The following is a 27,609-nucleotide window of genomic DNA, read 5'->3' as shown; positions in this document are numbered from 1 at the left end:
CTCTCTCCTTCCTCATCCTGCCCTTCATCCTCCTCTGGTCCCTGCAGCCTCCTGCTGTCCGTCTCCATCTCCTTGAAAACCTTATTAGCTGAAGTCATCAGGCAGTTTGGCCATAATGTGAGGTTTATAGAGGGGGGGGTCAACTTACAGTATTAAGCTGAATCAGCCTCTATCATAATCAGCCGGTAACCTGTTTTTTTGTTGTGACATCTGGCCACTTCCAAACAGTGGGAGTGACGTAATCCTCAATAATATAGGCGACTATTAATTAATCATTTAAATTGCCTGTTATAAATATAAGACTAGGCCTATCACTGTGAGCGGTAGGGCGTGCCCTTTGTCTAATAGTTCAATAAATATGCAAATGAGCTAGTATTTATGCCCATATATAGGCCTAAGTAATACACGTGTTTTAACCAATTTATCTAGGTGCAGTGTCGTTTTGTCAAATAATCGATCGTGTCAGGACATTTCAGCACGTTTCTTCGGTTTTTGTCCTGTGAAAATCTGGTCTGCAGCAACGCCTCACGACTTCTCTTTTTTTCCCCCACAATGCCGCGCGGCAGGGGTTGTCGTGTGTGCGCTGTTTGTGGTGCTGAAGCTGCGCGTGCCTCGGAGGCTGCTGCCATAGAAATCCACCCGAGCATCCTTCCGCGAGCGGACCAGAGCGAGGATTCATTTGTTTTTCGGAGAACTGATGATTGGAGCATGTTCGTGCCAGCGCGCCTTATTTATCTCTTTTTAAACGCAAATATCCTTTAAATTCATTTGACATTCGTTCCTCAAGCACAAGCAAACAAAGACGTTTCTGAAGCCCGTGTCTTGGCTGTTTTTCGGAGCTCGTCGTCTCTCCGGTTCCGCTGCCTGCCCTGCCGTCTCTGCCGATCTGTCCCGCATCCTTTATGCACAGCACGCTGCTCCGGTCCTCCCCAAAACACACATTCGTGTCCGAGCACCATGGCCCGCTCCAGCCGCCTTCACTGAGAGACATGGAAGCCAAACAGCACCAGATAAAGAGCCTTAAAAGCTACCCGGAGACCGGTGGCCGGAGCCTGGCTGCGGCCGCCGGAAGCGACGGCGGTGGGTATCGGGCCGGCTCCGCTGAAATGGAGATGGAGGCGAAGATCCAGAAAGCCATCGACTTCAAGGTGGAGGGTCACCGCTGCTACAAGGAGAAGAAATTTCGTGAAGCGATCGGCAAGTACCACCGGGCGCTGCTGCAACTCAAAGGGGTGCATGTTGTCGACGGGACGACGGGCTCCGAGGTCAACCTACTGAACCAAGCCGCGGCCAAGCTGACCGAGGAGCAGCGGAGAGCCGTGGAGAGCACCGAGATCGAGTGCTATGACAGCCTGACAGGTGAGCCGTACCGGTGCACCCCCACAAGACACTCAGACCTCCATAGTCTTGAAGTAGCCTAGTCTGCTGCTGACGGTTCCGGTTCACCGGGTTCACAGGCTGTAGGCTATATTTCGGCAGGTGCTGGATTTCTCTTGTGTGGAGGCAGGTGAAATAACACATGGCCTATAAGAGTGCAGGAATAGATCACATTGTGTCTAATTTAATGAAGAATATGGGAAGGGTGTGTGTGTGGTCATTGAACAAAAACAGCATTATTTACATTACATTTAGCTGATGCTTTTTTCCAAAGCCACTTACAATTGCCATACCTGTCAGAGGTTGCAGCCTCTGGAGCAACTAGAGGTTAAGTGTCTTGCTCAGGGACACAGTGGTGGATGGGTCACAGTGGGGGATTGAACCCGGTCCCTCACACCAAAGGCATAGGCTAGTCTTATTCATTGCTCCATAGCCTAGTATCACAATAAATAACACATCCCATCATTTCCATCCCATTTCAAAAGGTTTGCGTGCCATAGCCTCTCTTGCTATTTACCCCCCAGCAATTACATTAACTGAAGGCATGCACACGTGAGAAAGAGAAAATAAAAAGACAATAAATAAAGTGGAAATGAATAGGCCTTGATGTTTTCATGAGGGGACCAGTTCACCACGCTGCCATGTTGTGGCATCAACAAATGGGTGATGTAAGGCTGTGTCAAGGCAGTGCAGTGACTTTACTACAGGGTTAACTGAGCTCCTGGAGCACAGCGAACATTAACTCATTACTGCTCTTCTATCACTGTAGTATTCACACCTGTTACTACTTTAAGTTGCTCACTTGTTTGCTACACACCTATTGAAAGTTCAGACTTTTAATAAAGCTGTGTGGGTGCTCCAAAAACACGCCCATTAAATTAGAATTGCTATTATTGATTATTTTTATTATCAAATATTTTTATCAGTAAATCGTTTTATCAATAATATGTAAGAAAATACTGAAATATGTCCATTACAACTTTCTACAGGCCCAAGATGACGTCTTCTGATGTCTTGATTTTTCCAACCAAGAGTCTAAAACCGAAGGATAGTCAGTTTAAAATGATATAAAAGCCAAAAAAACGTCAAATCCTCACACTGGAGCAACTCGAACTAGGCAATATTTGGCATTATTTCTTAAAAAATTACTCAAATTACTCGGCCCCTCTTGCCGATTAATGAATTGTGGGGTTTTTCTGTGAAATTTACTGAACTTTGTTGAACATTTTTGGTGTACTAAAAAGAAATAATCTGACAACTTGTTCAATGTTATCAGTTAAATAATCTTGCAGAATAATCAATAAAGCAAATACTGATGAACACTTAGACCAAACCAAATAGATTATAATACCTCTGATAAAATATTCCAAAGATATGGTGTGTTTTCACATTGAAAGAAGGTCCTCCGATTATTATTTTCATTATTTTCCATATTTCACTATTTCACTTAATCTTAAAGTGTCACTGTGTCATCTGTCAATCAATCATCTGCCAGTTACTGTTCATCACCCCAGACTGCTCGGTTCTGTGAAGTCAAGTTAAATTTTCAGTATTTCAGAGAGCATTCAGGAAGAAATGTCTTATAATTGTTTTGTAGTATTAAACAAAATAGTACAAAACAATACTGTTCCAGTGATATGAGAAAAACTGACAATGATGAATATGCTGCCTATAGCTCTGCTTAATCCCAGTATGTGCTCAGTATGCAGTGTGAACTGCAGGTCAGGATGAACATCCAGGAGGTGATTACAAGACATCACTACCGATGTGGTTTTGGGTCAGGAGTGTGGCATGACGGTGGTGACGTCTCGTTGCTGCCCCAGTCAGCCTGCAACGATGCATTGAAGGTCGCCACATTCTGTGCAGCATTCAGGGCCTGTCTATAGCCCGTAGGGAGGCCACTGTGGCGTGAAGGAAATATGGAGGAGGGAGGGTGACTCGGGGAAGGAGGAAGCAGTAGAAATGGTGTAAATCATAGAAGGAGAGAAAGGAAGTCGGTTAGTGGAAAAACAGACATGGAGAGGGATAGTAGAGAAAGGGGCGAGGAGGGGGAGGAAGGGACTGCTAGCACGCGACAGGGGGCCATATTTACCATGGCAACCATCACTGGGCCTTTTCCCTGTTGTTGTATTAACACAGCTCATGCCCTTCTCTCACTGCTGCTTCAAACAGGAGTGTGCACATGCGCACACACACAGAGAAAACCTCACTTCAACCTTGCTTTGCCACAAACAGCTATGTTTACTGGCACGACAATAACGTGCTTTACTCTGATTAAGACGTTTATAAGGGTGGCTTATTGGATGGTTACATTCATTTTCCTACTTATTCAACCTGCAGAATTTAACCTTAGACTGCCATAAACTTAATCTTTCTGTCATGTTATTGCTTGTAACCCGTGTGAGCTCTGTCAACAAATGTACATTTGCATTTAGTCATTTAGCTGACGCTTTTATCCAAAGCGACTTACAATTGCTATACATGTCAGAGGTCGCACGCCTCTGGAGCAACTAGAGGTTAAGTGTCTTGCTCAGGGACACAAGTGGGAACCCAGGTCTCCCACACCAAAGGCAAGCATCTTATCTATGCGCCATCACCACCCCCTATTCCATGAATAGACCAAAACCAACAAGTGTTAGTGTTAGTCCATCTCCTTTCTGCCATCTATCTCACACCCCAGCCCCTCACAAACATATAGTTTCCTTTTTAGGCATCTTACCACTGTGGTTTTTACCAAATGCACAAAACAGTGCATTTATCGGTCTATTTTAAGCTGTTTATTGATACACATTCGGTGCTTTAGTGTGTACTTACAGCAGCAGGACGGTGCATGTGGGAATAACTTCAAATGTCACCAAGTGTGGCTTATTGATGTGTTTTTAATATTTCTTGTACAGCAATGGAGCTCTATGGTACAGAGGAGTAAGATAAATCAGTCTTTAGCTTCTAGTCTGGATTTGTTGAGAATTCAATTCAATTCAATTCAAATTAGCTTTATTGGCATGAATGTGTAATAACAATATTGCCAAAGCATCATACATAAGAATTACATACAGAATTAATAACTTTAAGTGAAGTCTGTCACAGCTTTAGAATCAAAATACCCATTCCTACTTGTTTGAAGATCCCACATATAATTTAAACATATCTTTTTACTTAAAAACATGATCTACTCTTTTATGAGTAATACTTATATAGTAAATATCATAATATATTTAGCCTACTTTATAGGGTATGTTGTGATAAGCTCCCACGCAACTCTGAATATCTCAGCAAAATTATTCTTATTTCCCTTTTGACTTTCCTCAGTGATGTCAGAGAGTGTGATAAACATGGTAATTCATATTCAAGGTTACTATCAGGCCACTGTGGTCCTTGTTGGCGTTAGTCTGTGAAAATAAAGTAACAAAATGGCAGTTAATTTAGTAAAAGATGGCAGGTTGTCTTTTTTAAAACAGTACTAACTCTCGTACTGACTGAAATTGAGCAGTGCATCGCTAGGTGCATAGTAATCCAGCTGCAGGTCTTTGTTGTGCGGCTCCACCTGGTTACCCAGAGTTCTGCTAGGCAGACGGCGATCACCGTGGTTATGAGTGAGGAGCTGCCATTTCATTGGTCGGCTGTCTTTGGCTCTGACTCATGATTGGAGAGCAACAAGCGAGCAGCAGCACTAGTCACACACGTGAGAGTTTGTTTGTGCATGTATGCAAATGTGTGTGTGTGTGTTTGGTAAGAGTGAAGGGGAGTTGCTTTCAGCGCTGCGCTTCCTGACAGTCTTTCTGTACCCTTTGCTGACATTGCTGATTTTGTTTAAGTATTAATGTAGTGGCGTGCATGGGAGTTGAGTGGATTTGTGTGTGCGTGTGTTCTTATCTTCTTGACTTTGTTGTGATGAGGGCAAGCTTTTCCCTCATTGCATTGGTGGAAAATAACTTTTCTGTACTTAAGTACAATTTTGAGATACATGTACTTAACTTGAGTTTTTCCATTTTTTTCAAATGCATAATTCTACTCCACTATATTAACCTTTAAAAAAGTGATGAATTGTTATACTGCAAATAGTGTATAAAATAGTGAAACTACAACAGTTAAATACTACTGAATAATCCAGTCACAACAATAACTAACAGTGGTCATTTTACTTTTTTGAGTTGAAAATATCTGTTAATGTATTAGCTGATCTAAGTTGATTTACAGTGGGGAAAACTAACTGATAAAACTAATGTTAAAGGAGGATAAGAAGAGAAAGAAGAAGAAGGAAAAGAGCAGAGAGAGAAACTAACTGTGTTTTCAAAAAAAAGAAATCCAGGAATGAACGGGATTATTATAGTAGGCAAGATGCCGGCAACAGAGAGGATTTGAGTTTGTAACATTACATAGGGGAGTGAATGTGGTTAAAGAGAATAGAAACTGATAATTAAATCTCAGCACCAGCAGTAATGTTACCTGATTCTGTCAAACAGAATAACAATGGATAATGAATGTCCTATTTGCTGGCCTTGTTAAGGAGACACCCCGAGTCTGTGTGTCCCTGTAGGGCTGTATCTAAATGGGTTACTCCACCACCACCTTCTGTGTCTGTCGCAGCTCACAGTGGTGCAACATGTTGGCCAGAGGCAGACTGCCTGCCAGCCCGCCTCAGCGATCCATCCACCCACCACAAACACACTGCGAGGCACATACAGGAATAACAGATGTGTCTGCAGTTTGTTTGCTCTTATTCCTGATATTGATCAGCAAGAAGCAATTTTAACAGCAGCTAGTCTGAGTTTACATAAACAGCACACAGACAGACTTGTATCCACCAGTTTAGAAGCTACAGAAAGTTTTAATCGCCTCCAGTGTACATTAGAAAGCGGGCAGAGCATAAAAAAGGGAGAAGGATGGCTTGGTGAGAGCGATCAATCTGACTTTTCATTAACTCCTGATTGCTCTGATCTCTGTCTGAAATCTCCCTTTGTTTTTCCTGACTGGCTCGATCTGAGAATGACTCATAAGTCACTGCCTAGGAGAGGCGCAGCAAGAGGGGATGAGTGAAATTGATTGTTTCGTAACACCAGCCACCTTTTTTATTCAACAGCTTGCCATAATGATGATGATGATGCAGCAATTTCCACCCACTCGTCACATTTAAGAAAAATTGTTACAGGAATGAAAATAAACACGCAAACTATTTGTTTCTGCAGTGAAACCAGTTTGAAACATGGCTTTCAAATTTTACACTGCCAGTTAATAATGGTCTTTTGTATTCACATGCAGAAGCAGCTATGGGGATGGATAATTCAAGACATACACTGACAGGTTATGAGCAGCCTGTAGAAAACCTTTTCCCACTGGTGTTGAGAACCAATGTGCAGTTGTAGTTAATAACATGCATCTCATGGCACTGGCACTCCACAATCTGCTTTTCAGTTTTTAATTCTCTTTTCACAAAAAAAATAAAATGTGAAATGTAGCGGTCTTGCAGCCATCAGTAGGGTACAAGACTTTTAGAATTCAGATCAAATTTTTGCTAAAAAGGATGCTGTGAGAGTGACCCGAAAAAGTAAAGTTAAGACCCCGAAAACCAAAACAATGCCTGCAGAACGCTAAATGCTGCTTAGAGCGGAGGAGAACGGCGGAGTCAAGTGATAAGTAAGGGGTTGTTACTATGAACATACCCTTTCACATTACACATAGTCATTTGATCCATTGTTAATGTAAAAATATGGATTTGAGCACCTTTAATGATGAAAAACAACACTTAATTTTGTTTCCAAACACAGTAACATTAAAATCAATTTATGGATCGGAAAATCATTTTCCATTTCATGGCGCCAAATTCATCCTTTTCTGAATGTGTGTGACCCTATCTACACCTGACATTAGCATGCGATGTTAGCTGGATCACCAAAAAGCATGTTAATGCCAGATGTAAATGCACGCAGAACGCATTGGGATAAGAATTTGGCCGGATCACCCAGACCACACAAGAAAGAAAAATAAAACACCCAACAAGTTAAAAGGTCATCTAACCCCGCCTCTTCCTGCTATCTTAGGCAAACCTGGCACCTAGGACACACCATGTTTGCTAGCCCCACCTAACTAATTTGCATATTAAGATCCAAATACAATGCGGGAACAGTTGAGAAGGCATTTTAGCATCAGGTGTAAATTCAAAGACCAAATGGTTTAGATGGCATTATTCAGGTAACATATCTAAATACAGATCAAGAGTTAATTAAACAGACGTGTTCCATCAGGTGTCCTGTATTCAGAGCCTGGGGGACATTACACTGAGGCCATCAATGAACCATGCATGCAATAACAGGCCTTATACTAAAGATTCAATGAGCCTGTTTGTGGCATCAACATCTGTTCCTTGCTGGATCAAAACTAAAAGCACGGCCTTCATCATAGAGCTGTAGTGCTATCGCTGCACTTCCTCCACAGCTTTGAAGACTCAACACATCACGGCCTCTTCAGTCCAGTCTTGCTTCAGATGGCGGATGCATTAGAATAATGTCAGTGATGTGTATCACCACAGACGGGTTGATTTCACCAGTCCACTCTGACCCACTGCTAGTGAACAGTCAAGCTTTACATACAAAAGCAGAAAAGAACAGAAAACTCTTCCCTTTCATCTCCCGCCAGCTCCATCAGCAGGGGATGTGGTGGAGTGCATGAGATAAGGGCAGAACAAGAGAGTAAAGACGAAAGGAGACAGGGAGACGAAACGTAAGATAGACGGGTTAAGGCGAGGAGAAAGCAGGGTTCTATAAGCAGTTGGGAGAGGAAAAGGACTTGCCCGGTGCTTTGGAGAGAAGAAATTCTCCATGCAATGTGCTCCTAGCAGGATGGAGGAAGGAAAGCGATGCCGTGCGAGGGTGAGAAGGGGGATGGGGGGGAGATTTGGTTGGTGTTTTTCCTCCCTCTGTGCGTGTACGTCTGCCATTAGAGGGGTGGACAGAGCAGAAAGATAGCCGCGGGAGTGTTGTGTGCCAGGGCTGCAGATGGCGTGGCCTTGCTGTCAGGAGTAAGACTGGCAATCCCCCAACTGTACCACGCACACTGTACTGTTTTCACTTTACCAGATCTCTGAATTACCTCACAAGCTGAGAGAGGAGGAGGGAGATTTGGTGGATGGGGGAAGGGGTGAGTCGAAATGGGGGAGGGAGTAAAACCAATGGAGCACGTGAAACTGGGCAGAACTCTTAAATATGATGGGATTATACGACAGAGGAGGGAGGGTAGAACTGTTAAGGAGAGTGACAAGTAGGGAAGCAGAGGAGGAAAATGCTCGCCTCTATGACCTCCAAGTAGTGAAGGGAGGGTTTTGTGCTGCATGTTTTTGTTTGTTTTCTCCTCATGAGGGGGAGGGTGCTAAAAAATCCAATTCAGACCAAACTGATTTATATCAGAGCCCCGACAGGCCCAGATGACTTCTATCACAAGAGTAAATAAGATTCAGTCATCCGTCAGGAAGAAAAGGAAAGAGAGGGGACAGGCCAGGACTAAGGGGGGAGAGATGGAGGCAGAAGAAGAGGACATAGAGGCAGCAAGCAAATATAATATAATATTATTATGCTTTTTGTCACATCTATTTTTTTTTTTAATTGAAACTCTGTAAGTGTTCCCAGAGTTGGTACTGTTGAATGCCTCAATTTTGCATTGAATCAAAAGCGAAGTATTAGCATGCCATGTCATGTAGTCCAGACGAAAATTCTGACCCATACATGAAAAATTAGAGGGCAGTCAAAGTTATTGCCGTTCATCCTGATTGAGGACATGAATGTCTGTAACCAAAAATTCATGGCAATCTAGTTGTTGCGACATTTCACTGAAACAACTGTGGCACTAGAGGAAAAGTCTGGTATTATGAAAATCATCAATTGATATAAAAGTGTGATGCAGACACGCAGTGAGAGAGCGCGACAGAACCTCATGTGGACGAGCTGTAAATATAGACAGAAGTGTGGACGTGATATAAATACTTTCTTTGATCATGAAGCCTAATGTTATTCTACAGTTCTGTGGTTTATCAGTGAAGTGTCAGACAGACAGAACCAAATATTATATATATTTCTATGAAATGTCTGTATGCTCACCTCGCTGCATTATTATAAACTATAATGAACTGGTCATGGGTCTCTCTCTCTCATCCAGGCTCTCATGCATTAGATCCTGTTGTTGACTGTGTAGCTGCTGTCGCTGCTTTGACAAATAGTATGTTGATGTTCCAGTTTACTCTTTGCTGTAGAGTAAAACATTCTCAAATTGGTCTAAAAAAGTTGTTAATAACTATTAGATATAAGTTATCCTGGCAATTCAAATGAATACAAAAAATATGAATATCGCACACCATTTAGTATGACATCATATAGACTGACATCCTGTCAGCACCCTTTAGGCCTACTGTGACTGTCTTCCAGCATCCCTGCACCAAAGTCATTAGGATTTCTCCACTGGGCACCGTGGATATCCATACCAGATTTCATTACAAGCTATTCTAGCTGTCAAGACATTTCACTTAAAATCACAAATGCCAGAGCAAGTCTGATTCTTTCAAGAGGCAGAGTGCTTGACAAATCATTTGGCCAATGCTGTACTAAAGGTGGTTTCTTTTCTGTAACAAGGCTATAAGCAATGTACTGACTTTAGCGCACATTTAATGTGGTAATGCGTGCGTAATGTTAAAAAAAATAAAAATTGAAAAATGTCCTCCCAGTAGTTAACCAGCTTGGAATGGGAAATCAAGATTTGCATTAAAGTACCTTTTGTATCATTACATTTATCACATTGTGCTGACACCTCAGGGATTTATTATAATGTTTTTGTTGTGACCATGTCTTTGTGTATGTTTTTGGTATGTGTGTGATTTAGTTTTTTGGAATAATTTTATTCGATATGGACTGACAGTTGTGTGAAGTAATGAATAAATTGTCTGTGTAAAAGTGTCTGTCATAGTTTTTTTTAGTCCGTAGTTGAAAGTCATGGCATCAGCTGAGAGGAAACTGAAACAGATGCCCTTTTCTGACACCATCAGAGAGAGAGGGAGGGAGAGAGAGAGCAAGTGCAAGAAGAAGATTGAGAAATGCAGAATATTCATCCTCTGTAAGCCATCAGTAATAAGAATTTGCTGAAGCTATTTGCGCATATCTAACACCCTGTGCTCCAGTGGACAGTGCAGAGTAAACCAATTGGCTGTTTATATTTATCCATGCTGATAAAAAGCCATGTCACTCACTATCTGCGCTTACAGATACTACACAGTCTGCTCCAGTCTGACACTATATGCTTTATTACGTGCAGTGCCGGGGGTTGTCATTGAAAACTCGTCCTTGTTACACTCTGTTTGTGATGGCAGTGAAATGTAAAGGTTGTATTGAACCTGTTTTGCTGATCCAGCACTGACGGAGATCCTCAGATTTAACAAATTTGATTTACACCAGTGCAGGATTAAAATTTTAAATTAAAGCAAAATTTAATTTGATTTCAAATGTAAAATTTAAAGATGCTATAATTTAATAATAACAATTAATTAATAATTTTATATTAACAATGGATCAAATATGTGAAAGGGGTTGCTTGTAGTGATGGACCCAAAGATAATTATCATCCACTCACCTCTAAGGAGCTTTAAAGGTTCAGTAGATAACTATTTGCTGAAACTGTCACATTATCCTGAGAGTAGTACATGCGACAGATAACCTGTGAAAAAACATCAGGGACCCTTAGTGCTCCTAATGCCATTTAGAATCCACTGCGTCTGAATGAAAACCTCCAATCAGATCCATGAGGAGTCTCAAATGCAGTGTCAATCAAAAAAAAATATGTGCACACGTCCTGGCTCCACAAGGAGCTTCAGGCTCATTGTGGCAAAGAGGCATGATGACAAACAGTGAAGCTTTACAGCCGCAGCTTTTTCATTAGTTTGTCTCCTTTGCCCCCAAGTGGCAAAAATAAATTAAAAATCAGGTTTAAAGTTATTGAGATGTTGTAAGGGCTATGTGCTGTTTCATTGACGTTTTTGGCTGCTTAGTCTTGGATTGGATTGTTGGCTGCAAGCTCTGATCCAGAGTCTCCATATAGTGTGTTTTTGCAGCTGTGACTGCTTTCTAAACACAACAGGCTGCCAACACGTGGCTGTATCAGTTTTGGAAATTATGAATGCTTTAGCCATTCACTTACTTCAGGTGCTTAGTGGGAAAGCTTTACTACCTCGGAGATTACAGCTGACTCCGGGAGATTCTGAGCCAAACCATTTGGCAGTTTTCTCCCTTGACCTTTCCAAAGATTTCCCTCATCTATTTTATAACCAGTATAATGCACAAAGCATGTTTATCACAGCTACTGTACATAGATTATGTAAACAAACCTGAAAAAACACAGGAAGTGGATGAATATTAGCGAACACAGCCTCCATTTTACTTCACAATGTTTGACTTGAGAGTGAGTGGTCCGAGTTGATAGAAGCAATGTGTTTGACAGCAGCAGGAGACCGTAGCCAAAGATCTGCTGAGCTAAAGGCAAGAGTCTGTTGAGTGTCTACAGATGACATCACCAATCAAATAATGGCTCAGCTAAGGGCCACAACTAAATTATGTCTCTGTGAGGGAGTTCAACTACAGATATAACCTCAATAAAAGTCTCTTTTATGCTGTATTAAAATGCACTTATCCACTATTTGAATGTCTGTTTTTACTCATAAGAGAAAAAGTAATATAGAAAGTCTTGGATCCTCCTTTGGCCCTTGGACACTTGTAATGAGTTAAATAAAATCATAACTACATGAAACCCCACAAATACCCACCCTGAGGACCATGGGCTTACAGGACAGTAAGAAACTGCAATGTGCAACAAAGAGCATTAAATGATTTCATCTGTGGTGAAGTCATAGAGAAGATAGCTTCCTCATTGTATAAATATTTAAGGAGATGAGCATTAATCCTGAGTCAGCGACTATTTTAGGAGAGCGGAACAATGTAGAGGGTTTAAATTGATAGAATAAGGTAGAGCGAGGACCTTTGTGAAGCATGGTTCGGGCTTTTAGGATAAGAATGTGGTAAACTGAAGTAAGGGGGTAATCTCCCAGCCATGTCACTGGAAACACTCAGTATACTGTATGATTGAAATTAAAAATCAGTCCTCCTAATGGACCTCACAACTAACAGTAAACAGTAAGGGGGTTTTAATGGGGTTTAGTTGATGTAGTTTTGAAAAGTCTCCCTCTTGCTCTCCGTGAGATCTAATAGAATAATCTGTCTACTTTATTTCCCTTCACTCCCTGGATCAATGTTGCACTGTGGGTAATCCATGCAAATATGTTTGATGTACCAGCAGTTTCCAGACATGACAGCCGGTATCAATGTTTCGAGGGAATCAACATGCCAGGGGTTTTTGGAGGGAGGGCAAGATACATGCTGTGAAGTTAACATTACAAATATAAGGATAAATATAAGGCAGATTGAGTTATTAAATACATATTCTGACACTTTATTGGGATATATACTGTACTTAATTGCTTTCTTGCCGAGAATTAGATGAGAAGATCTATACCGCTCTCACGTCTGTCCGCTAATTTGAAGCTACAGCTAGCAGCCAGTTAGCTCAGCTAAGCATAAAGACTGACTGGAAACACTGTCCAGCTGTAACTTACTAAACCACAAATTGCTATTTTTACACTTTGGTTGTATGTTTGGTTGTATTTATTAAACAAAAGAGATAAAACGTGTTTGTGAGCATTTGTGAGTAGGCCGATTTTGTTACCTTTGGATGGAACAAGGCTAGCTAGCAGGTTGGGAGCGTTTACACATTATTCCAAAATGGATCTAACCTTATAGTCTAAATAAGGTACATTGCTGTGTTAAGTATTTGGAGAGGTTAGTTGACAAGTGAAACAACAGTGTATTTCTCCTTTTAAATTAATTGAATCTATTGTAGTAGGGTTAATGGTGGCTTTGTATCGTCTCCCACTCTGAACTGGAACGGAGCTGAACGCGAAACATTTTTTCTCACTCAGTTGTCCGTGAATTTTGTCTGATTGAAATGAACATGGCATAAACTAAGCTGCCGCTGCTGGCAGATATATATGAGTGGTATTGATCGTCTGGCAAGAAAGCAAATAAACACATTTCCCAAATTTCCTTTAACCCACTACACTTACAGCGGTGTGATGGAGATTTCCTGTCCCAAAAAGATTGTCTTCACTTACCTGTCCCCTAAAATGCACCCATATGCGCAGTTGTAAACCTTTTGTCACAAGCGTCGTAGCAGGAACACAAGGTATTGGATGCAGACACCAGAGGCAGAGCAGGTGCAGTTCAATGATTTAATGACAAAGTCAAAATACAAAAAGGCTTACAGGACGGTGAGGCAAGCAGAAATCAAAACCAGGGAAGGCAGTCCAAAGAGGCATAAAAATGCAATGCAAAATTGAAAAGACAGGCGAGGTCCAGGGAAATAAATATCCAAAAAAAACAGAAATAAAACAGTAGGAATGGCAGGAAGTTTTGACACAGGGACGAAGACGAACTGGCCCTGAGACAAGGGAACACACAAACTAGGAGAGGAAGGATAATGTGGCACAGTTGAAATAAATCAGGGTGGGGCTGACAATCACACAAAGACAGGAAGTTAAGTTACACAAGACACATGAGGAAGGCCCATGACACGACTCTATACGCTCTCAATCTGTACTCCTCACAATAATCATGCTCACTGAAAATAGTCAGTCACTCATTTGTAAGGCTGGTCCCAGCACTCTACATTTCCGACTACACCAGTGGGGCCCGTGGAGGCCTCTGAGATGCACACAGCCAAACAAGAGCAACCAGAGTGAGTAATTATCTGGGGTTTTTTGACACTATATGGAGCTGCATTAGTCTTCAGCTACAGTGAATCAAAGAGATCATCTGCATCACTTGTTTTAAGTGAAATGTTACTTGATGACAAGATGAAATCAAATCAAATCTGAATCAAATCTGTGTATTGATAAATCACAGCAGTCATTATGCTTTCCTCTAAGGAAAAGAGCTTATTTTATATTCTAAGTCACATTTTGAGTGATGTATAAGAGATACTACAGCTCATCATTATGGGAGTGACAGCTTCCTCTAAACAGCACTGGGTAAAAAGATCCCCACAGTAGCTATAAAATGAGGGGTTTAAGATGAAAAGCAGCAAGGAAGTGCAATGGGAGAAAGGAAAGTGTATCTCAAGGAACAAGAAAGGAGCTGAAAAGAAAGATGACAATGCAGGTGACGGCTGGTGAAGGTGGGGTAAATGCTGTGTCATGTCAGTGCAGACAAGCTCCTGTGAGCTAGAAGCCGTAGCGCTGTCCCTCTCAATAACAGAGAAAGGCATTCGCAAAAGGCTTTGGGTGGAGCTATTCTTAGCGGGCCTGGAGAGACCGGCTACGCTGTCCGAGAGCCATGACATCACGTTGGATCGGATTTTGCTCGGAGAATGTATGTGTGTGTGTGTGTGTGAGAGGCAATTTCATGATGATGACTGTGCACGGTTCGTTTGTCTCTGTAAATAAATCTTTTGCCGGACTGTGGCATCTGTAAAGGAGATACAGTGAAAGGTGAGGAGGAGGGCAGTGCGGTCTTTGCTCAGAGGTGAACGGCAACACATAGCCGGGAAGAAACGGGGGTGGGGGGTTGGAGGAGCGAAGGACGAGGGTCAAAGATGGATGCTGTTTTGTAGGGATGTGTGAGGAAATGAGGACTCTGTGTCTGTGCGAGAGCGTCAGTGAGAGTGATGGGTCTCTCCATCTGCCATTATCTTCCCACAGAACTAATTACAAGGTGATGGACAGCAGACTAATCACCGGGGGCCACGAGTGGGTTTAAATTAGCCCGATCAGTGGTGTCGTGCCTGGTGTGATGAAGAGGGACAGGAAAGCAGAGAAAAGAGAGGGGGAGACATGGGTCCAGAGGGAAGACGAGGTCATGTGGAGAAGGAGAGTGAGACAGCATAAGGAGGAGAAAAGTTATAGACAGTTGAACAAAAAAAATTAGGGCTGCTTCTTGGTTTATCTCTCTCCTCTTGTCCTCTGTACCTTTCATACAGAGATTTCTGTCATTATTTTCCCTCGGCTATGTCTGGATTTTGTTTTGTCAGTGCTGTCTGTGTCTATATCTCTGTCCTCCCTTGTTCCCTGTCTCTCATGTCTTATTTCAGCTTCCTGCCTTCTCTCTCTCTCTTTCTCTGTTATTCCTCCCAGGCTTTGGCGCTCTGTCAGCTAAATGAAAGCGAGTCTCTGTGCAGGCTGTGTTTTTTTTTTTTAAAACACGATGCTTCAGGCAAACCAGTGGGGTTCCTGAGCATGTGTTAACCACTCCCACTCACCGAACCTCTCATTCGACATTCATGCAACGGAAACACAGGCACACATTCACACATGCACACATGACAGCTGTTTTGCACCTGTTAAAATTGCATTTTAAAATACGTTTTTCTCTTCCATTTAATTTCCAGTTTCCTGTGTTTTGTCCTCTCCTGCTCCTCTTCAATCTGGCAGTGACACACAGGTTCCTCAGTAAGAGAAAGAGATACCTAAACTCATGGTGACACTGACACTAAATGGGCAATGGGCACACACAAAGCCAGTGTCCCAGCCTCAGCTCATTCCTATGTCCCTGTCCTCACATCACATCCCTTATTAAGACAAATCTATCTCGTCTGCGCCACTAATTTCCTTGACACAGTCACATCTGATTATTCCTCCTCCCTCATCATGTAACATGTACTCAGACAAAACAGTGGGAACACTGTATTTTTAATTAAACCAAAAATCAGCAAGTCATATCATGTATTCTGTGGAAGAGAGAAGAGGAATTGCCTGTCAGACTGAGGTCAAAGTTCAGGGTCAGCTAATCAGCCCTGGCGCTCACATGGTCTCAAGATGTTGCTGATATGGTAAATGGCTACATTTACAGTTTATAACACTTGAGCAGCGTGGATGTTATGGAGTGTGTCCCTAATCACAGCTGTTTTGGCTTTTTACTTGTTCTACAACTAATTATTTTCTCGATTATTTGCTCAATCGATTTGTCAAAAAAAAAAAGGTCATTATAATTTCTCAGAGCCCAAGCTGGCAAATTACTTATTTAAGTTCAAAACCTAAAGATATTCAGTTTACGATCATATACGACAAAGAAAAACAGAAAATCATCACATTTGAGAAGCTTGAACCAGAGAAGGTCTAATTTTTATTGATTAATCAGCTAATCCTGCACTAATCACAGCTAATCGTTGCTGCTGACCCCTTAAAATAAAGCAATGTGTCCTTGCGACCACTTGTCACCAGTTGCATGTCCACCAGTTCGCTGGGTGCAAGAATGTCAATATCGGACAATTATGCAAAACCCTAAATGATATCAAAGGCCAACACTTTCTACAATATCTCCAACTACTGTATGGTTAATGCGAGGAAACGATTTTACAGCAAATCAAACATAGTTATGATTAGGCAACAAAAACACTGACCACCTCATACTCACAATCCATTTCACCACTTCCCGTGTTGGCACTGGACATCGGCACTGGATGCAAATCATAACTAAAATGGACCTTCGTGTAGTTAACTGCTTGTGACCAGTTCAACCACAAAGTGTAATTTATAGGAAAAAAAGAAAAAATTAGAGGAAAACAACATGTGTTTCTGTCTTTCTCTCTTGTTAAATCATTTCAACCCTCTTTGGTTTAACTTGCATTTAATTGACAGGGTCCTGAACTCCAAGTATGGAAGCACTGCTGAATCAATCTATTTTTATAATAATATAATAATAAGCTTTATTTATATAGCACTTATCAAACAAAGTACAAAGTGCTTCACAACAAATCACACATAAAATACGAAAACAAATAACCACGTGGGTAAAAGATACAGGGGGATAAAATACAGAATATAAGAACAAGGATCACAATAAAGTATAACAAATATGTTCAGTAGGAGGTAATGAAGATAAGACAAGCAAACAAAGTGATAAGAACGGTAGGGCAGGAATAGTAAAAACGAGTGGCCATGAATAGCCTTAAAAGTAATGAGTAAAATATCAAAATCAATCCTAAAACAAACAGGGGAGCAAGTCCAATGATGCTAAAAAAGGGGTGATATGATCATATTTTCTTGTCCTAGTTAGGAGCCGAGCAGCTGAGTTCTGTACGGTCTATTTAGGGTTTTCTGATTAAGGCAAGTGAAGAGGCTGTTGCAATAATCAATGCGTGAGGAGATAAAAGCATGTATGTAACAGTTTCTGCATCTGTAACATTTAAAATAGGCCTTATTTTTGCGATATTTCTAAGGTGGTAAAAGCTGGACTGGACTAATTTAGAAACATGATGCTCAAAGCATAACTTACTATCGAATAGCACGCTAAGATTTCTTGCAACAGGCTTCACGTGTTGTAGCAGGTAGCCAGAAGAGAGCAGAATTTGATTGCAGAGATGTTGGGGACCTATAACCAGGATTTCTGTTTTATTGGAGTTAAGTTGTAGGAAATTATTTGACATCCAATGTTTTATGTCGGTAAGGCAGTCCTGTAATGAACTCATACATACATACATACATACGCATACTAAGGTCGGTGGGCTGTACAGGTAGGTATAACTGTGTATCATCCACATAACAATGGAAGGAGATACCATGCCTGTGTATGATATCACCCAGAGGGAGCATATATATAGAAAACAAAATAGGTCCAAGGATTGACCCCTGAGGCACACTGTAGTTGGTGGTAGAGAAAGAAGATTTATAGAGACACAAAACTTCCTGTTGGATAAGTATGAGGCAAACCAGTTCAGTGCAGTACCAGATACCCCCACCCAGTGCCTCAGTCTGTTTAACAGGATGCCATGATCAATGGTGTCAACGGCCGCACTTAAATCCAGCAGAACCAGTATTGAACATTTGCCCGCATCAGCATTCATCATTTTTAACGCTAATACAGGACACAAACAGAAACCCTCACATGTCCCTGTCTCTTAGTGACTGGGACACAATGGCTCCAGTGATGTTGTTCTGCTGGTTCTATCTGTCTTTCGGTGGCCCTTCCCAGCCTGCTCCGATGATCCCGTCATTATCACACCCTTAATGCATCTCACCACACTCTGCATTTCCTCTGGCATGCCATCCATCTGCCTAATGGGCCAGTAGGGTGTGGCCGGCCAGTCATCACTTGTGCACGCTGCTTTTGTGTGTGTGTGCGATTTGCACACGTCACGTATCCTTTTAATGATTGTTCTGGTTCATTTCAAGTAATCCGTGTGTAATTCTTTGTTTGTCAGTGTGCATGGTTGTGTCGTCAAGTTATATCCAACCCTTGTTTACGCCCCACTTGTTTGTTATGTTTGTTTGCAGTCACCTCCGTTACTGTGTAGGTGTGTGTGTTTGAAAAATTAATCGAAATATCATCAAAATCGCAAAATGACCAAGTGCAATATCCAGATCACAGGAAGGTAAACTGTGTTACAACATACCATTTTTTTTTTTAATGAACTATTGTGGTTCTACAGAGAGGAGATCTCCAGATGTAAGGGAACATGCTTGTTTGGTACAGAACCCAATACAAATCATATCATCATCATTTTTTCTGTGAAAATTAAATGCAATCATTACCATTTCCACTTTAATTGTGACTCATATTGCAATATCTGTCAAAATGATCACATTTTTTGCATAAAGTTCAGCCCTTCCTCTGCCCATGTCACTGTATGTGCTGTGTGCACTGTAGGGGTATGTGTGTGTGTGTGTGTGTGTGAGTGCCAGTGAACTCTCCTAACTGCGTCAGCCATTAGGCCATTATGGACTGTAACTGAATCCTCTGAAAGCTCCGCTCCCATCCACTGCTGCAGGGCAATGATGGATGGGTGTGTGGAGGGATGCAGTCATGTCAGAGCTGGACGGTTGTAAAAACAAATAGAGGAGTGGAGTCTGTAGATGGGTGTGCAGGAGAGGTAGAGAGCATCTGAGGTGATTCCCACTGTACCGGGCTGAGCAGACCTATGATCACTGACAGCGGGAAACCGCTTCGACCTTGCTGTTCTGCCCTTGGCTCTGAGTCATGAGGTAAAATATAAGAGGATTGTCAAGCTTTCTTTTTGTTCTTCTTACTATTAGAGAGAGAGAATGTGTGTGATTGTATGCGTGTGTGCACATCCATCTGATAAAAATGTTCAAGAAAGGCAATTTAAAGTGCTTGACAGGAGGAAACAGCCAAAAACAATACTCTACACAGGCTGACATTTTTCAGACATTTTTGGAGAGCATGTGCAGAGAAGATGTGTTATTTAGTGCACCAGTTCACAAAAGATAAATACAGCTCACCGGGGTCGATTAGCCTAAATGTTGGCATTGTGGAGAATTTGATGCCACTGTGTAACCATGTCCTTTGGTAATAGGCGTTTTTCCACTGAAGACATTTTGAAGTGTTACAGCAGGAAAAGCACAGGTGTAAATATTGATATTAATGATGGCTCAGCATGTTTACATGCACATTAGTATCCTGTTCTGCTCAGAATCAGGATATGGCATTTGCATGGAACATGAGAACATGGAACATGTTTTTTTATATTCCTGTTTACATGATCAGTTTTCAGGTTTCCTTACTGGCTGAGTTACCTCAACAACTGATTATGAGCACAATTTGGTTTTTTAGTCTGAACTCTACTGCATTTACCCGGATCAGGTGTTTACATACTGCATTATCCCGGTTTCTAGACCAGCTAACATAACCATGTTTCTCAAAACATGAGCACCCCCCCCCCCCCCCCCCCCCCCCAGCACCCCCATGTTAATTGCATTTGATAGAGCAAAGTTCATGTCTAAAGCTGTGAGGCTTGAGGCAGTGACTTAGCACCCAACACACACACACATACAATACAGCACACACACTGCACTGCCTCCATCTCCCAGACACATATGCAACTTCAACCACTAAATACCAAAACATATTGATTGTTATTGAATTGGCCCGTCCCCTGATGTCCGTGTTGAATTATTTAGTGTTTTGCACTTGCGTTGTTGACGTGCTAGGCCAGACCATCTATAGTGTCTCTGAGGCTCAGGGGGGGATTTGACAGGTAGAGGACCATTAACTAGTCTCCCACAGGTCTCACCTCTTCTCCTCTCCTTTAAACCTGGCCTCACCACTTACAAACCTCCTCTTCCTCGTCCTACTGCAGCCATGCTCCCCTCTCTGTCTCTCACTCCCGACTCACCCTGCCTGCCAGCTAATAGTGCCTGACTCATGTTATTCGCAGAGCTGTCTGTGTGTCAAGGGCAGCCTCAGAGGAAAGAGGGAGGATGGAGGGAGGGTTGAAACAGGAGTCGGATCAGGGACGGAAAGGGTGGGATGGGCGTACTGGAGGAGATGAGGCAGCGGAGGTACAACGAGGGATGAAGGAAAATTATTTTCACTGTATCATCAGATAAATTAAGACACTAGCAGAGAGGGAAGGAGTGATGGAAAAAGAAAGAAATGAAGGGAGAAGTGAAGTAAAACCTCAAGTGCTTGTAATCGCCAGAAGAATAGTGTTTGAGTGATCAGATATCTGAGCCATCAGCAGGCATTTAAAAGCTTTGGTGGACTAAAAGCAGTGTGTGTGTTTGTGTGTGTGTCTTTACTAATGAAGTTATTTCGATCTTAGCTGATCTCAGAGCTGGTGAGAATCACTACAGGGAAGTACTGCTGCATGACACCACTATAGGATTGATGACTAATGAAATACAATTGCACTTTGTGGTGTTTTTCAACTAGTAAAGTGCCAGTTGTTTCAGGTTTAGATCTCTTGGTCTCAGTTCTGTACTTCACCACTCACATCTCATCCCAAAAGGACTTCTGCAGTATCTGTCACTCACTTGATCTCTGCATCCTCCTCTCCTGCCCTTCTTTTCTCATCTCTCTCCTGCTGCCCTCGCTGCATATACAGCACATCTGCTAAGTCAGGAGAATAAATAAATATCTCCCATTCTTCTCTTTTGCACGTCAAGCTCAACAGCAGCATGTAGAGACATTACTCTCCCGCCGCAGGGCTCAAACTGCATGCATGACTTTTTGTGTCTTCTCCACATGGTGAGATATTAGTATTGGCTATTAATAGTCAGCTCTCTGCCATCCTGAGGAAGCACAGTGGAGGCTAGATTTCACCCAGGCTCTATTAAAAGGCACAGAGTGAGATGTCAGCAAAAATATCCCCGTCTTTGTTTTACACTCGCGGGATGTACTTGTCGTTTAAACTTCATAAAATGAGACTCGATGTGTCTGCGTGGACAAAATCATTATGACAATCCATTTTTTAAGCGTTCTCAACTTACAAGCGACTAACTTGTTCACTCCCGTCTTTCCTTCCTGCAGCGTGTCTGTTGCAGTCAGAGCTGGTGAACTATGAGAGAGTGAAGGAGTACTGCCTGAAGGTGCTGAGCCACCAGAGAGACCACTTCAAGGCCATGTACCGAGCCGGCATCGCCTTCTATCACCTGGGTGACTACGAATGTGCCCTACGCTACCTGCGTGACGCCAAGAACCGTGAACCCACAGGTGAGAGTAATTGTGAAACAATGGCACATGTTCTTTCTTTGGGTGCCATTGTAGACAGGAGTTGACCAACATGGGGGAGTTCACTGTACACGATTACAAAAATTTCATTAAAATCTAGTGATTCAAGATTGTTTTTTGAACTGATTATGTTTAAATTTGACTACTTTTACTACGGTTAACAGAACAAATAAATTATGAAAAGTAAAGTAAGTACTGTAGTTTAATTTAGAGACTGTGTTTTTGGTTTGTGGACAAACTTTTCTGGGAGTGGTGAGTTGGGGGTACTCATAACCTCAGTATTGCTAAACTGCTGGCTACAGTCTAGTTCTCCTGTAAAAGCCTCAGTTATGTTTACATTAATTCACATTTAAACATGTTGAATGCTTTCCCATCCTCAAAAAACATTTGCGGAGCTGATTTTGGGAATAACGCAAATTGTTTAAATCAATATTTGCTTACTAGGAGGCTGCTTCTTCTTCCCTGAAGTGGTAAGTCACATTGCTTCATTTCTTGAACAGTGGAATAGCTAGGCATAGGTACCACTGGCACCGAAGTTGCAGAGTTCGTAGCCTCAACACAGCTAGCAACCTGCACCACTCATCTGTTCTCTGATGAGCCACGTGTACCAGAGTCAACAAGCTTGGATGTTTAGACAAACAAAAGAGAGTTTGTCGCTGCGCATTTATCGTTCTGACATGAAAGAAGCATACACTTAACTGCATTCACAAATGGGATTGAAGTAAAGACGTGACTCTCTGCATCACATCCGCCACATTTCCTCTCTCCATCACAGACACCAACGTGCTGCGGTACATCCAGCTGACAGAAATGAAGATGAGCAAGAGCGGACAGCGGGAACGAGAGAGCGGCAAAGAGACCCAGGGCTAACCCTTGACCTTTTCACTCTCCTGACCTCTTGACCTTTGACCCTACAAGCAGTCCCTACATCGACCCTCCCTCTCTCCTTCTCCTCCTCCTCCTCATCCTCCTCCTCCTCCTCCTTCTCTATCGACTTGTGACAGCAGCACAGCCCGCAGACAGAAGAGACGGATCCAATCACCCGCCAACGATGGATAAAAACGGGGGAGACATATCAAGTACTGTCTGCAACCCAACCTCCTTTTCCTATTCTTCTCCCCCCTTACTCCCTCAGGTGCTGTGGTTCCTCTCCCTAGACGCAGACAGTCGAGCAAACATTAAAAAAACAACAAAAAAAACAAAGAAAATGATGTATTATATTCATATGACAGTCAATGTGGTGGAATGAAAAGGAGCTTCAAAACACATGAATAATGGACATTTGAGTAATTTAGTAAATGTTTTAAATACATAAAATGCATTTTGTTTCTTCTCTCTTGCTCTCTTTTTCTCTCTCCGTCTTATTTCAAACTCCTAATACTGGGGGTTGGGAAGCTCGAACACACCAGTGTGTGTATGTGTGGAGGCAGTGTCTATAAGCAGGGGATAATGAGGGGTGTTGGTGACACATATCAAGACCATAGCCCAATTTGATTGTACATCCTACCCTAACAGGGCTCACTCAGACCCCTTACCCAGATATGGGACAGACTAGCAAGAGAAATCAAGTAGAGAAAAGGCCTGCCTCTGCTCTTAATCTACCGCTCTCACTTTTCTTTCCTGAATACCATGTATCTCAGTTGCTGGACTGTTTTTTCAATTCAAGGGCTAATTCAAGTGTTTGTAATCGTTACTAGGGTTTTTCATTTGCTTTCGGTGTTCATCATAGGCTACTCAGTAGTAATTAATTGGTTGTTAATAGCATCTGTGTGGACAGCAAAATTATCCAGCGGTCCCCAGGTGTGCTATTGCGGATCTGTTGTCCAAAGCCCCTCCCGAGTCATGTGTTGTTGTTGTTGATGTTGTTGAGACTGTCGAAGCCCCTCCCTTCCTTCCTCCCTCCCTCCAACCCACTCTGTTCCCCTGTTAATGATGTCACAACGGAAAATAGCCAATGGGATTGGAGTTCTATCAACCGCCGTTGGCTCGATGGAGATCCACTCTAAAGTTTCATAGCGAGGAACACTTTAAAAATTTCTAAACGTAGCTCCAACCTTTTATCGCTAATGCTGAATCTTCCCAGACATCGATAACACACCAGGGAGACTCTGGGCAGCGTTAGTGCAGGGAAAAACAATCACACACGGCTGTCCTGGCAGCCCAAACCGCCACCTTGGAGCAGTCAGTGTTAGTGCACTTCAAAAAGAGTGTGCCATTTGAGATTTCTTCCTCTTTCAGTTTATTGTACATTGATAGATTAAACATCTGTGTTTGAAGAATTGTTCCAAACAGACAGATAACATACGGCATTAGCATTAGACAACACTACTGATATGGCTTGTGGCTCCATGGCTAGCTGTCAAAAGATACATAAATAATTTGCCACTGCTTCTCTTGTGACTTGTGAAGCAGAATCATTGATAATGCAAATATTGCTTTTATGATAGCTTTACCACAGGCTTATATCTGCCTGCCCTGCAGAAGGTTGGATTGACGATTTGTCAAAGCATGACCTAAAATTCCCTCGTCTCTGATGCCATGAAACTCTTTCCTGTGTGCAAGCACAACTCCTGCATGTAACGTGCGACTCCAGAGAGTTCTTTCAGATGTATGGGATAGGGATTATATCCTACTCTACTGCTTTCTGTCATGGCATGCTGCCACACTGTTTGCTCATACCTCTTTTTTATCTATTCTGCCCTTTAAATAAACACAGACGGTAGTGACAGACTGTGATCACAGCAGTAGAATAAGTATCACATAAATCTGGAAAAAGAGGTCTTTAATAAATGAGGGTCACCTTCGGCCTCGGCCAAGGTGAGGGATGAAGAGGTAATTTCACTGCTTAAGAAATTCAAAAGAGGGGTGGAAATCAAAGAAAGATGCTGTATTAGATTTCCCCTCCCCATTTTCCAGTGACCTGCTAAGAGGTGAATAGGGATCTAAGTGTGTCAATGGGACTCTGGAGAGACGACACCATGCGTTGAGGAGATCGGCATGATACAGAGAGGCTCCAGTGGAGGGAGAAGTAGGCCATCATCAGCCCCAGAAAGCAGCAGCAACTCCAAAATCACTCAGAGACAGGTTTAGAGATGGAAGATTTATCATCATACGTCATATGGCTGAAGACACAGGTGCATCTCAAAAAATGTGAATATCATTTTCATCCGTAATTTAATTCAAAAAGTGAAACTTCAATATATTCTAGAGTCATTACACATGAAAATAAATATTTCAAGCCTTTTTTTGTTTTAATCTAGATGACTTACAGCTCATGGAAATCAAAACTCGCATTTTCAAACAAAGAATTTATAATACAGAAACCGACCAAAACACCTGCAAAGGTTTCATGAGCCATTAATCTCTCAGTCTGCTTCTGGTGCTCACAATGAACTTTTCCACAATATAAAATGTTTTACATGCACCTGTCATATCATAGCTTACGTGTTTTCCTGGTCTTGATGGCTGTATTGCAGGAACATGATAACAGTTTCTTAAAGGAAACATTTCAACATTTTGGAAGGGGTGCTTATTTTGCTTTCTTACCGAGAGTTAGATGAAAACACTGATACAACTTTTTTGAAGAAATATGAAGCTGCAGCCGGTTAGCTTAGCACAAAGACTGAAAACAGGGGGAAACAGCTAGCCTGGCTCTGTCCAAAGGTAATGAAATCCACCTACCAGCATCTCCAAAGCTCACTAATTAACATGTTATATCTTGTTTGTGTTGTCTGTACAAAAACTGACTTGTAGAAACTTCAATTCTACACTATTTACTATTTCTCGAAGTTTCTGCTTATCTAACTCTCTCAAGAAAGCAAATTAATTTATTTCTCAAAAAGTTGAGCTATTCCTTTAAACTATCTGATCTTGCTGAAGGAAATAATTTGATGCCACTACTTTTCTGAGCAATTCTCATTACTAAAACTAATACAGCGATTATCATACCCAAAATAATGTGAAAGTCTTAGGAGCACTGAGTCAAATTAGACAGCATCACCCAGCTCTGGAGTTGAAGCAAAGACATAAGATGGTGAAGGCTTCCTTAGTCTTTTTTATTCTGGTATCCCAGAGGAAATGAATCAACAAAACAACAATGAGAATGGCACCTGCAGCCTCTGTCTCCATGGCTGCCTGGGCTGAGTCTACTCACCCACGAGTCCCTCGGGGATAGGTCTCCTCCCGTGGTCCTCTCTCCATGGCACCACACCGCCATCTTGTTTTTGTCTCGCTGTGCTAAGTCTTTCTAGCTCAACGTGTACTACGACCGTCTTGGGGATAACTAGCTGCACATAAGACATTAGGTTAATTTCTGGCTGATCAGTTCTTTTAATAATGGCAGAGCTGACTCCAAGGCTGTTATTGTGAGCATTAATCCGACAACACTGCTGTATGTGCAAATAGAGATAGAGACACCTGATGTCTACATCAGTGTAGCTTTGAAAACAAACAACAAAAAGCACAACAACAACAACAAAAAAGAGACGGAAAAGTCAAACTACTGGCTGTGTGATTTTTTGCTTTTTTGCTTTGATGTCATTTGAGGTAAATGTTTGTCAAATGTCAGAGTTGTTTTTGTGACTATATGATACAAATGTACAAAAAAATAACAAAAATGGAAAGGTTTATGGTTGTGAAAAGCTTTACTTAAGGAAATTACTTTATCAACGGGAAAGAAAAGTAAGAGATGGAAAAGAGAATTTTACCACAGCTCCTCCACAGAGCTGCTTTGTGACTGTGTCTGTATTTCTTGGTACTTCTGTTGATGTCCCTTACGTCAGGGGATCCAGAATCGGCTCAGATTGTGTGCAATGCCCTTTGACCCCCTCCCACCCCCGTCCAAATGACCTTTCACCCGACTCATCTGTTTCTGCACAGTAAAGCGACCAGTAACACAGTGGAGGAGAACTCTGATGAACTCGTACCAGAGCACAGCGCTGCTCCTCACAACCACAGATCTCCATCCTGTCTGTTTCTGTGTGGATGGAGAGAGGGGGGAAAAAAGGACATCAAGCTGGGGACGTTAAGGCAATGACTGCGTTTCAGGCTTCCAAGAGGCCTTTTTCCATTCAACATCCAAACATCACCGGCCTCCATCACTGGTTTTACTTAACTGCTAGCCCGGGAATGCACTATTGATTGGTAAATGAAGATTATGAATAAAGTTTCAAACAAAGAGGAATGTTGTTGTTGCTGTTGTTTTGTGGTCAGAACAAAGTGTGTTCACGGGTCTACTACTGCATGTGTGATCACAAAAATAAAGCCTTTTGTGGCTCCAGAGGGAGCTGCACAAGGTCTGATAAAAGCACCAGGTGGGGCTGGACTACAAGTCTGACAATGAAAAAATCTTGGGGTCTGGAGGTAGAAAGAATAGAGTTCACTAGACCTCTGTAGCCGCTTCTCATCTCTGCTTGAGGCTAACGGTTCGAGGTTATGTTAGCTGCCACTACCATAACACCCAAATCTGTGCTGTCGAGTGAATTGATTTGAGTTGCATTGTGGATAATGTAGGCACCAGGTTTTGCGTGGAAGGCGATATCTCTGGTTCTGCTGCATTGATTTTAATACTTTTTTAACTGTCCATAGTGAGTTCGATAGTATTATAGGAGTGCAATGCTAAATTAGTGAGAACTCTTTTAAAGAAATGCTCCTCCAATTTTACACATGAAGAAGAAGTTGTATAATTTCT

The 27,609-nt window shown here is 42.0% G+C and overlaps 1 protein-coding gene across 1 annotated transcript; it reads left to right on the top strand.

Moving 5' to 3' along the window:
- Window positions 1–547: 547 nt before the first annotated feature.
- ttc9b (tetratricopeptide repeat domain 9B) lies at window positions 548–27,102 on the top strand. Its single transcript, XM_038694234.1, has 3 exons — window positions 548–1,359; window positions 21,720–21,902; window positions 22,696–27,102. The coding sequence occupies exons 1-3, from the start codon at window positions 903–905 to the stop codon at window positions 22,788–22,790; spliced, it is 735 nt and encodes a 244-aa protein (XP_038550162.1). The 5' UTR covers window positions 548–902; the 3' UTR covers window positions 22,791–27,102.
- The last annotated feature ends 507 nt before the right edge of the window (window positions 27,103–27,609 follow it).

Source organism: Micropterus salmoides, unplaced genomic scaffold (genome assembly GCF_014851395.1).
Source record: "Micropterus salmoides isolate LMB-PRFRI ecotype aquatic unplaced genomic scaffold, ASM1485139v1 Ms_hic_scaffold_3, whole genome shotgun sequence".
Classification (NCBI taxonomy): Eukaryota; Metazoa; Chordata; class Actinopteri; order Centrarchiformes; family Centrarchidae; genus Micropterus; species Micropterus salmoides.
Note: the sequence above shows the minus strand (reverse complement) of the source record. Positions and strands in the feature narration are given on the sequence as shown.

What these genes read in the sequence shown, in the direction of transcription:
- ttc9b (XM_038694234.1), top strand. Translation starts at nt 903, where the DNA reads ATGCACAGCACGCTGCTCCGGTCCTCCCCAAAACACACATTCGTGTCC. An exon ending in GTGCTATGACAGCCTGACAG is followed by an intron (nt 1,360 to 21,719) that starts GTGAGCCGTACC and finishes TCCTTCCTGCAG; the next exon opens with CGTGTCTGTTGCAGTCAGAG. An exon ending in CAAGAACCGTGAACCCACAG is followed by an intron (nt 21,903 to 22,695) that starts GTGAGAGTAATT and finishes TCTCCATCACAG; the next exon opens with ACACCAACGTGCTGCGGTAC.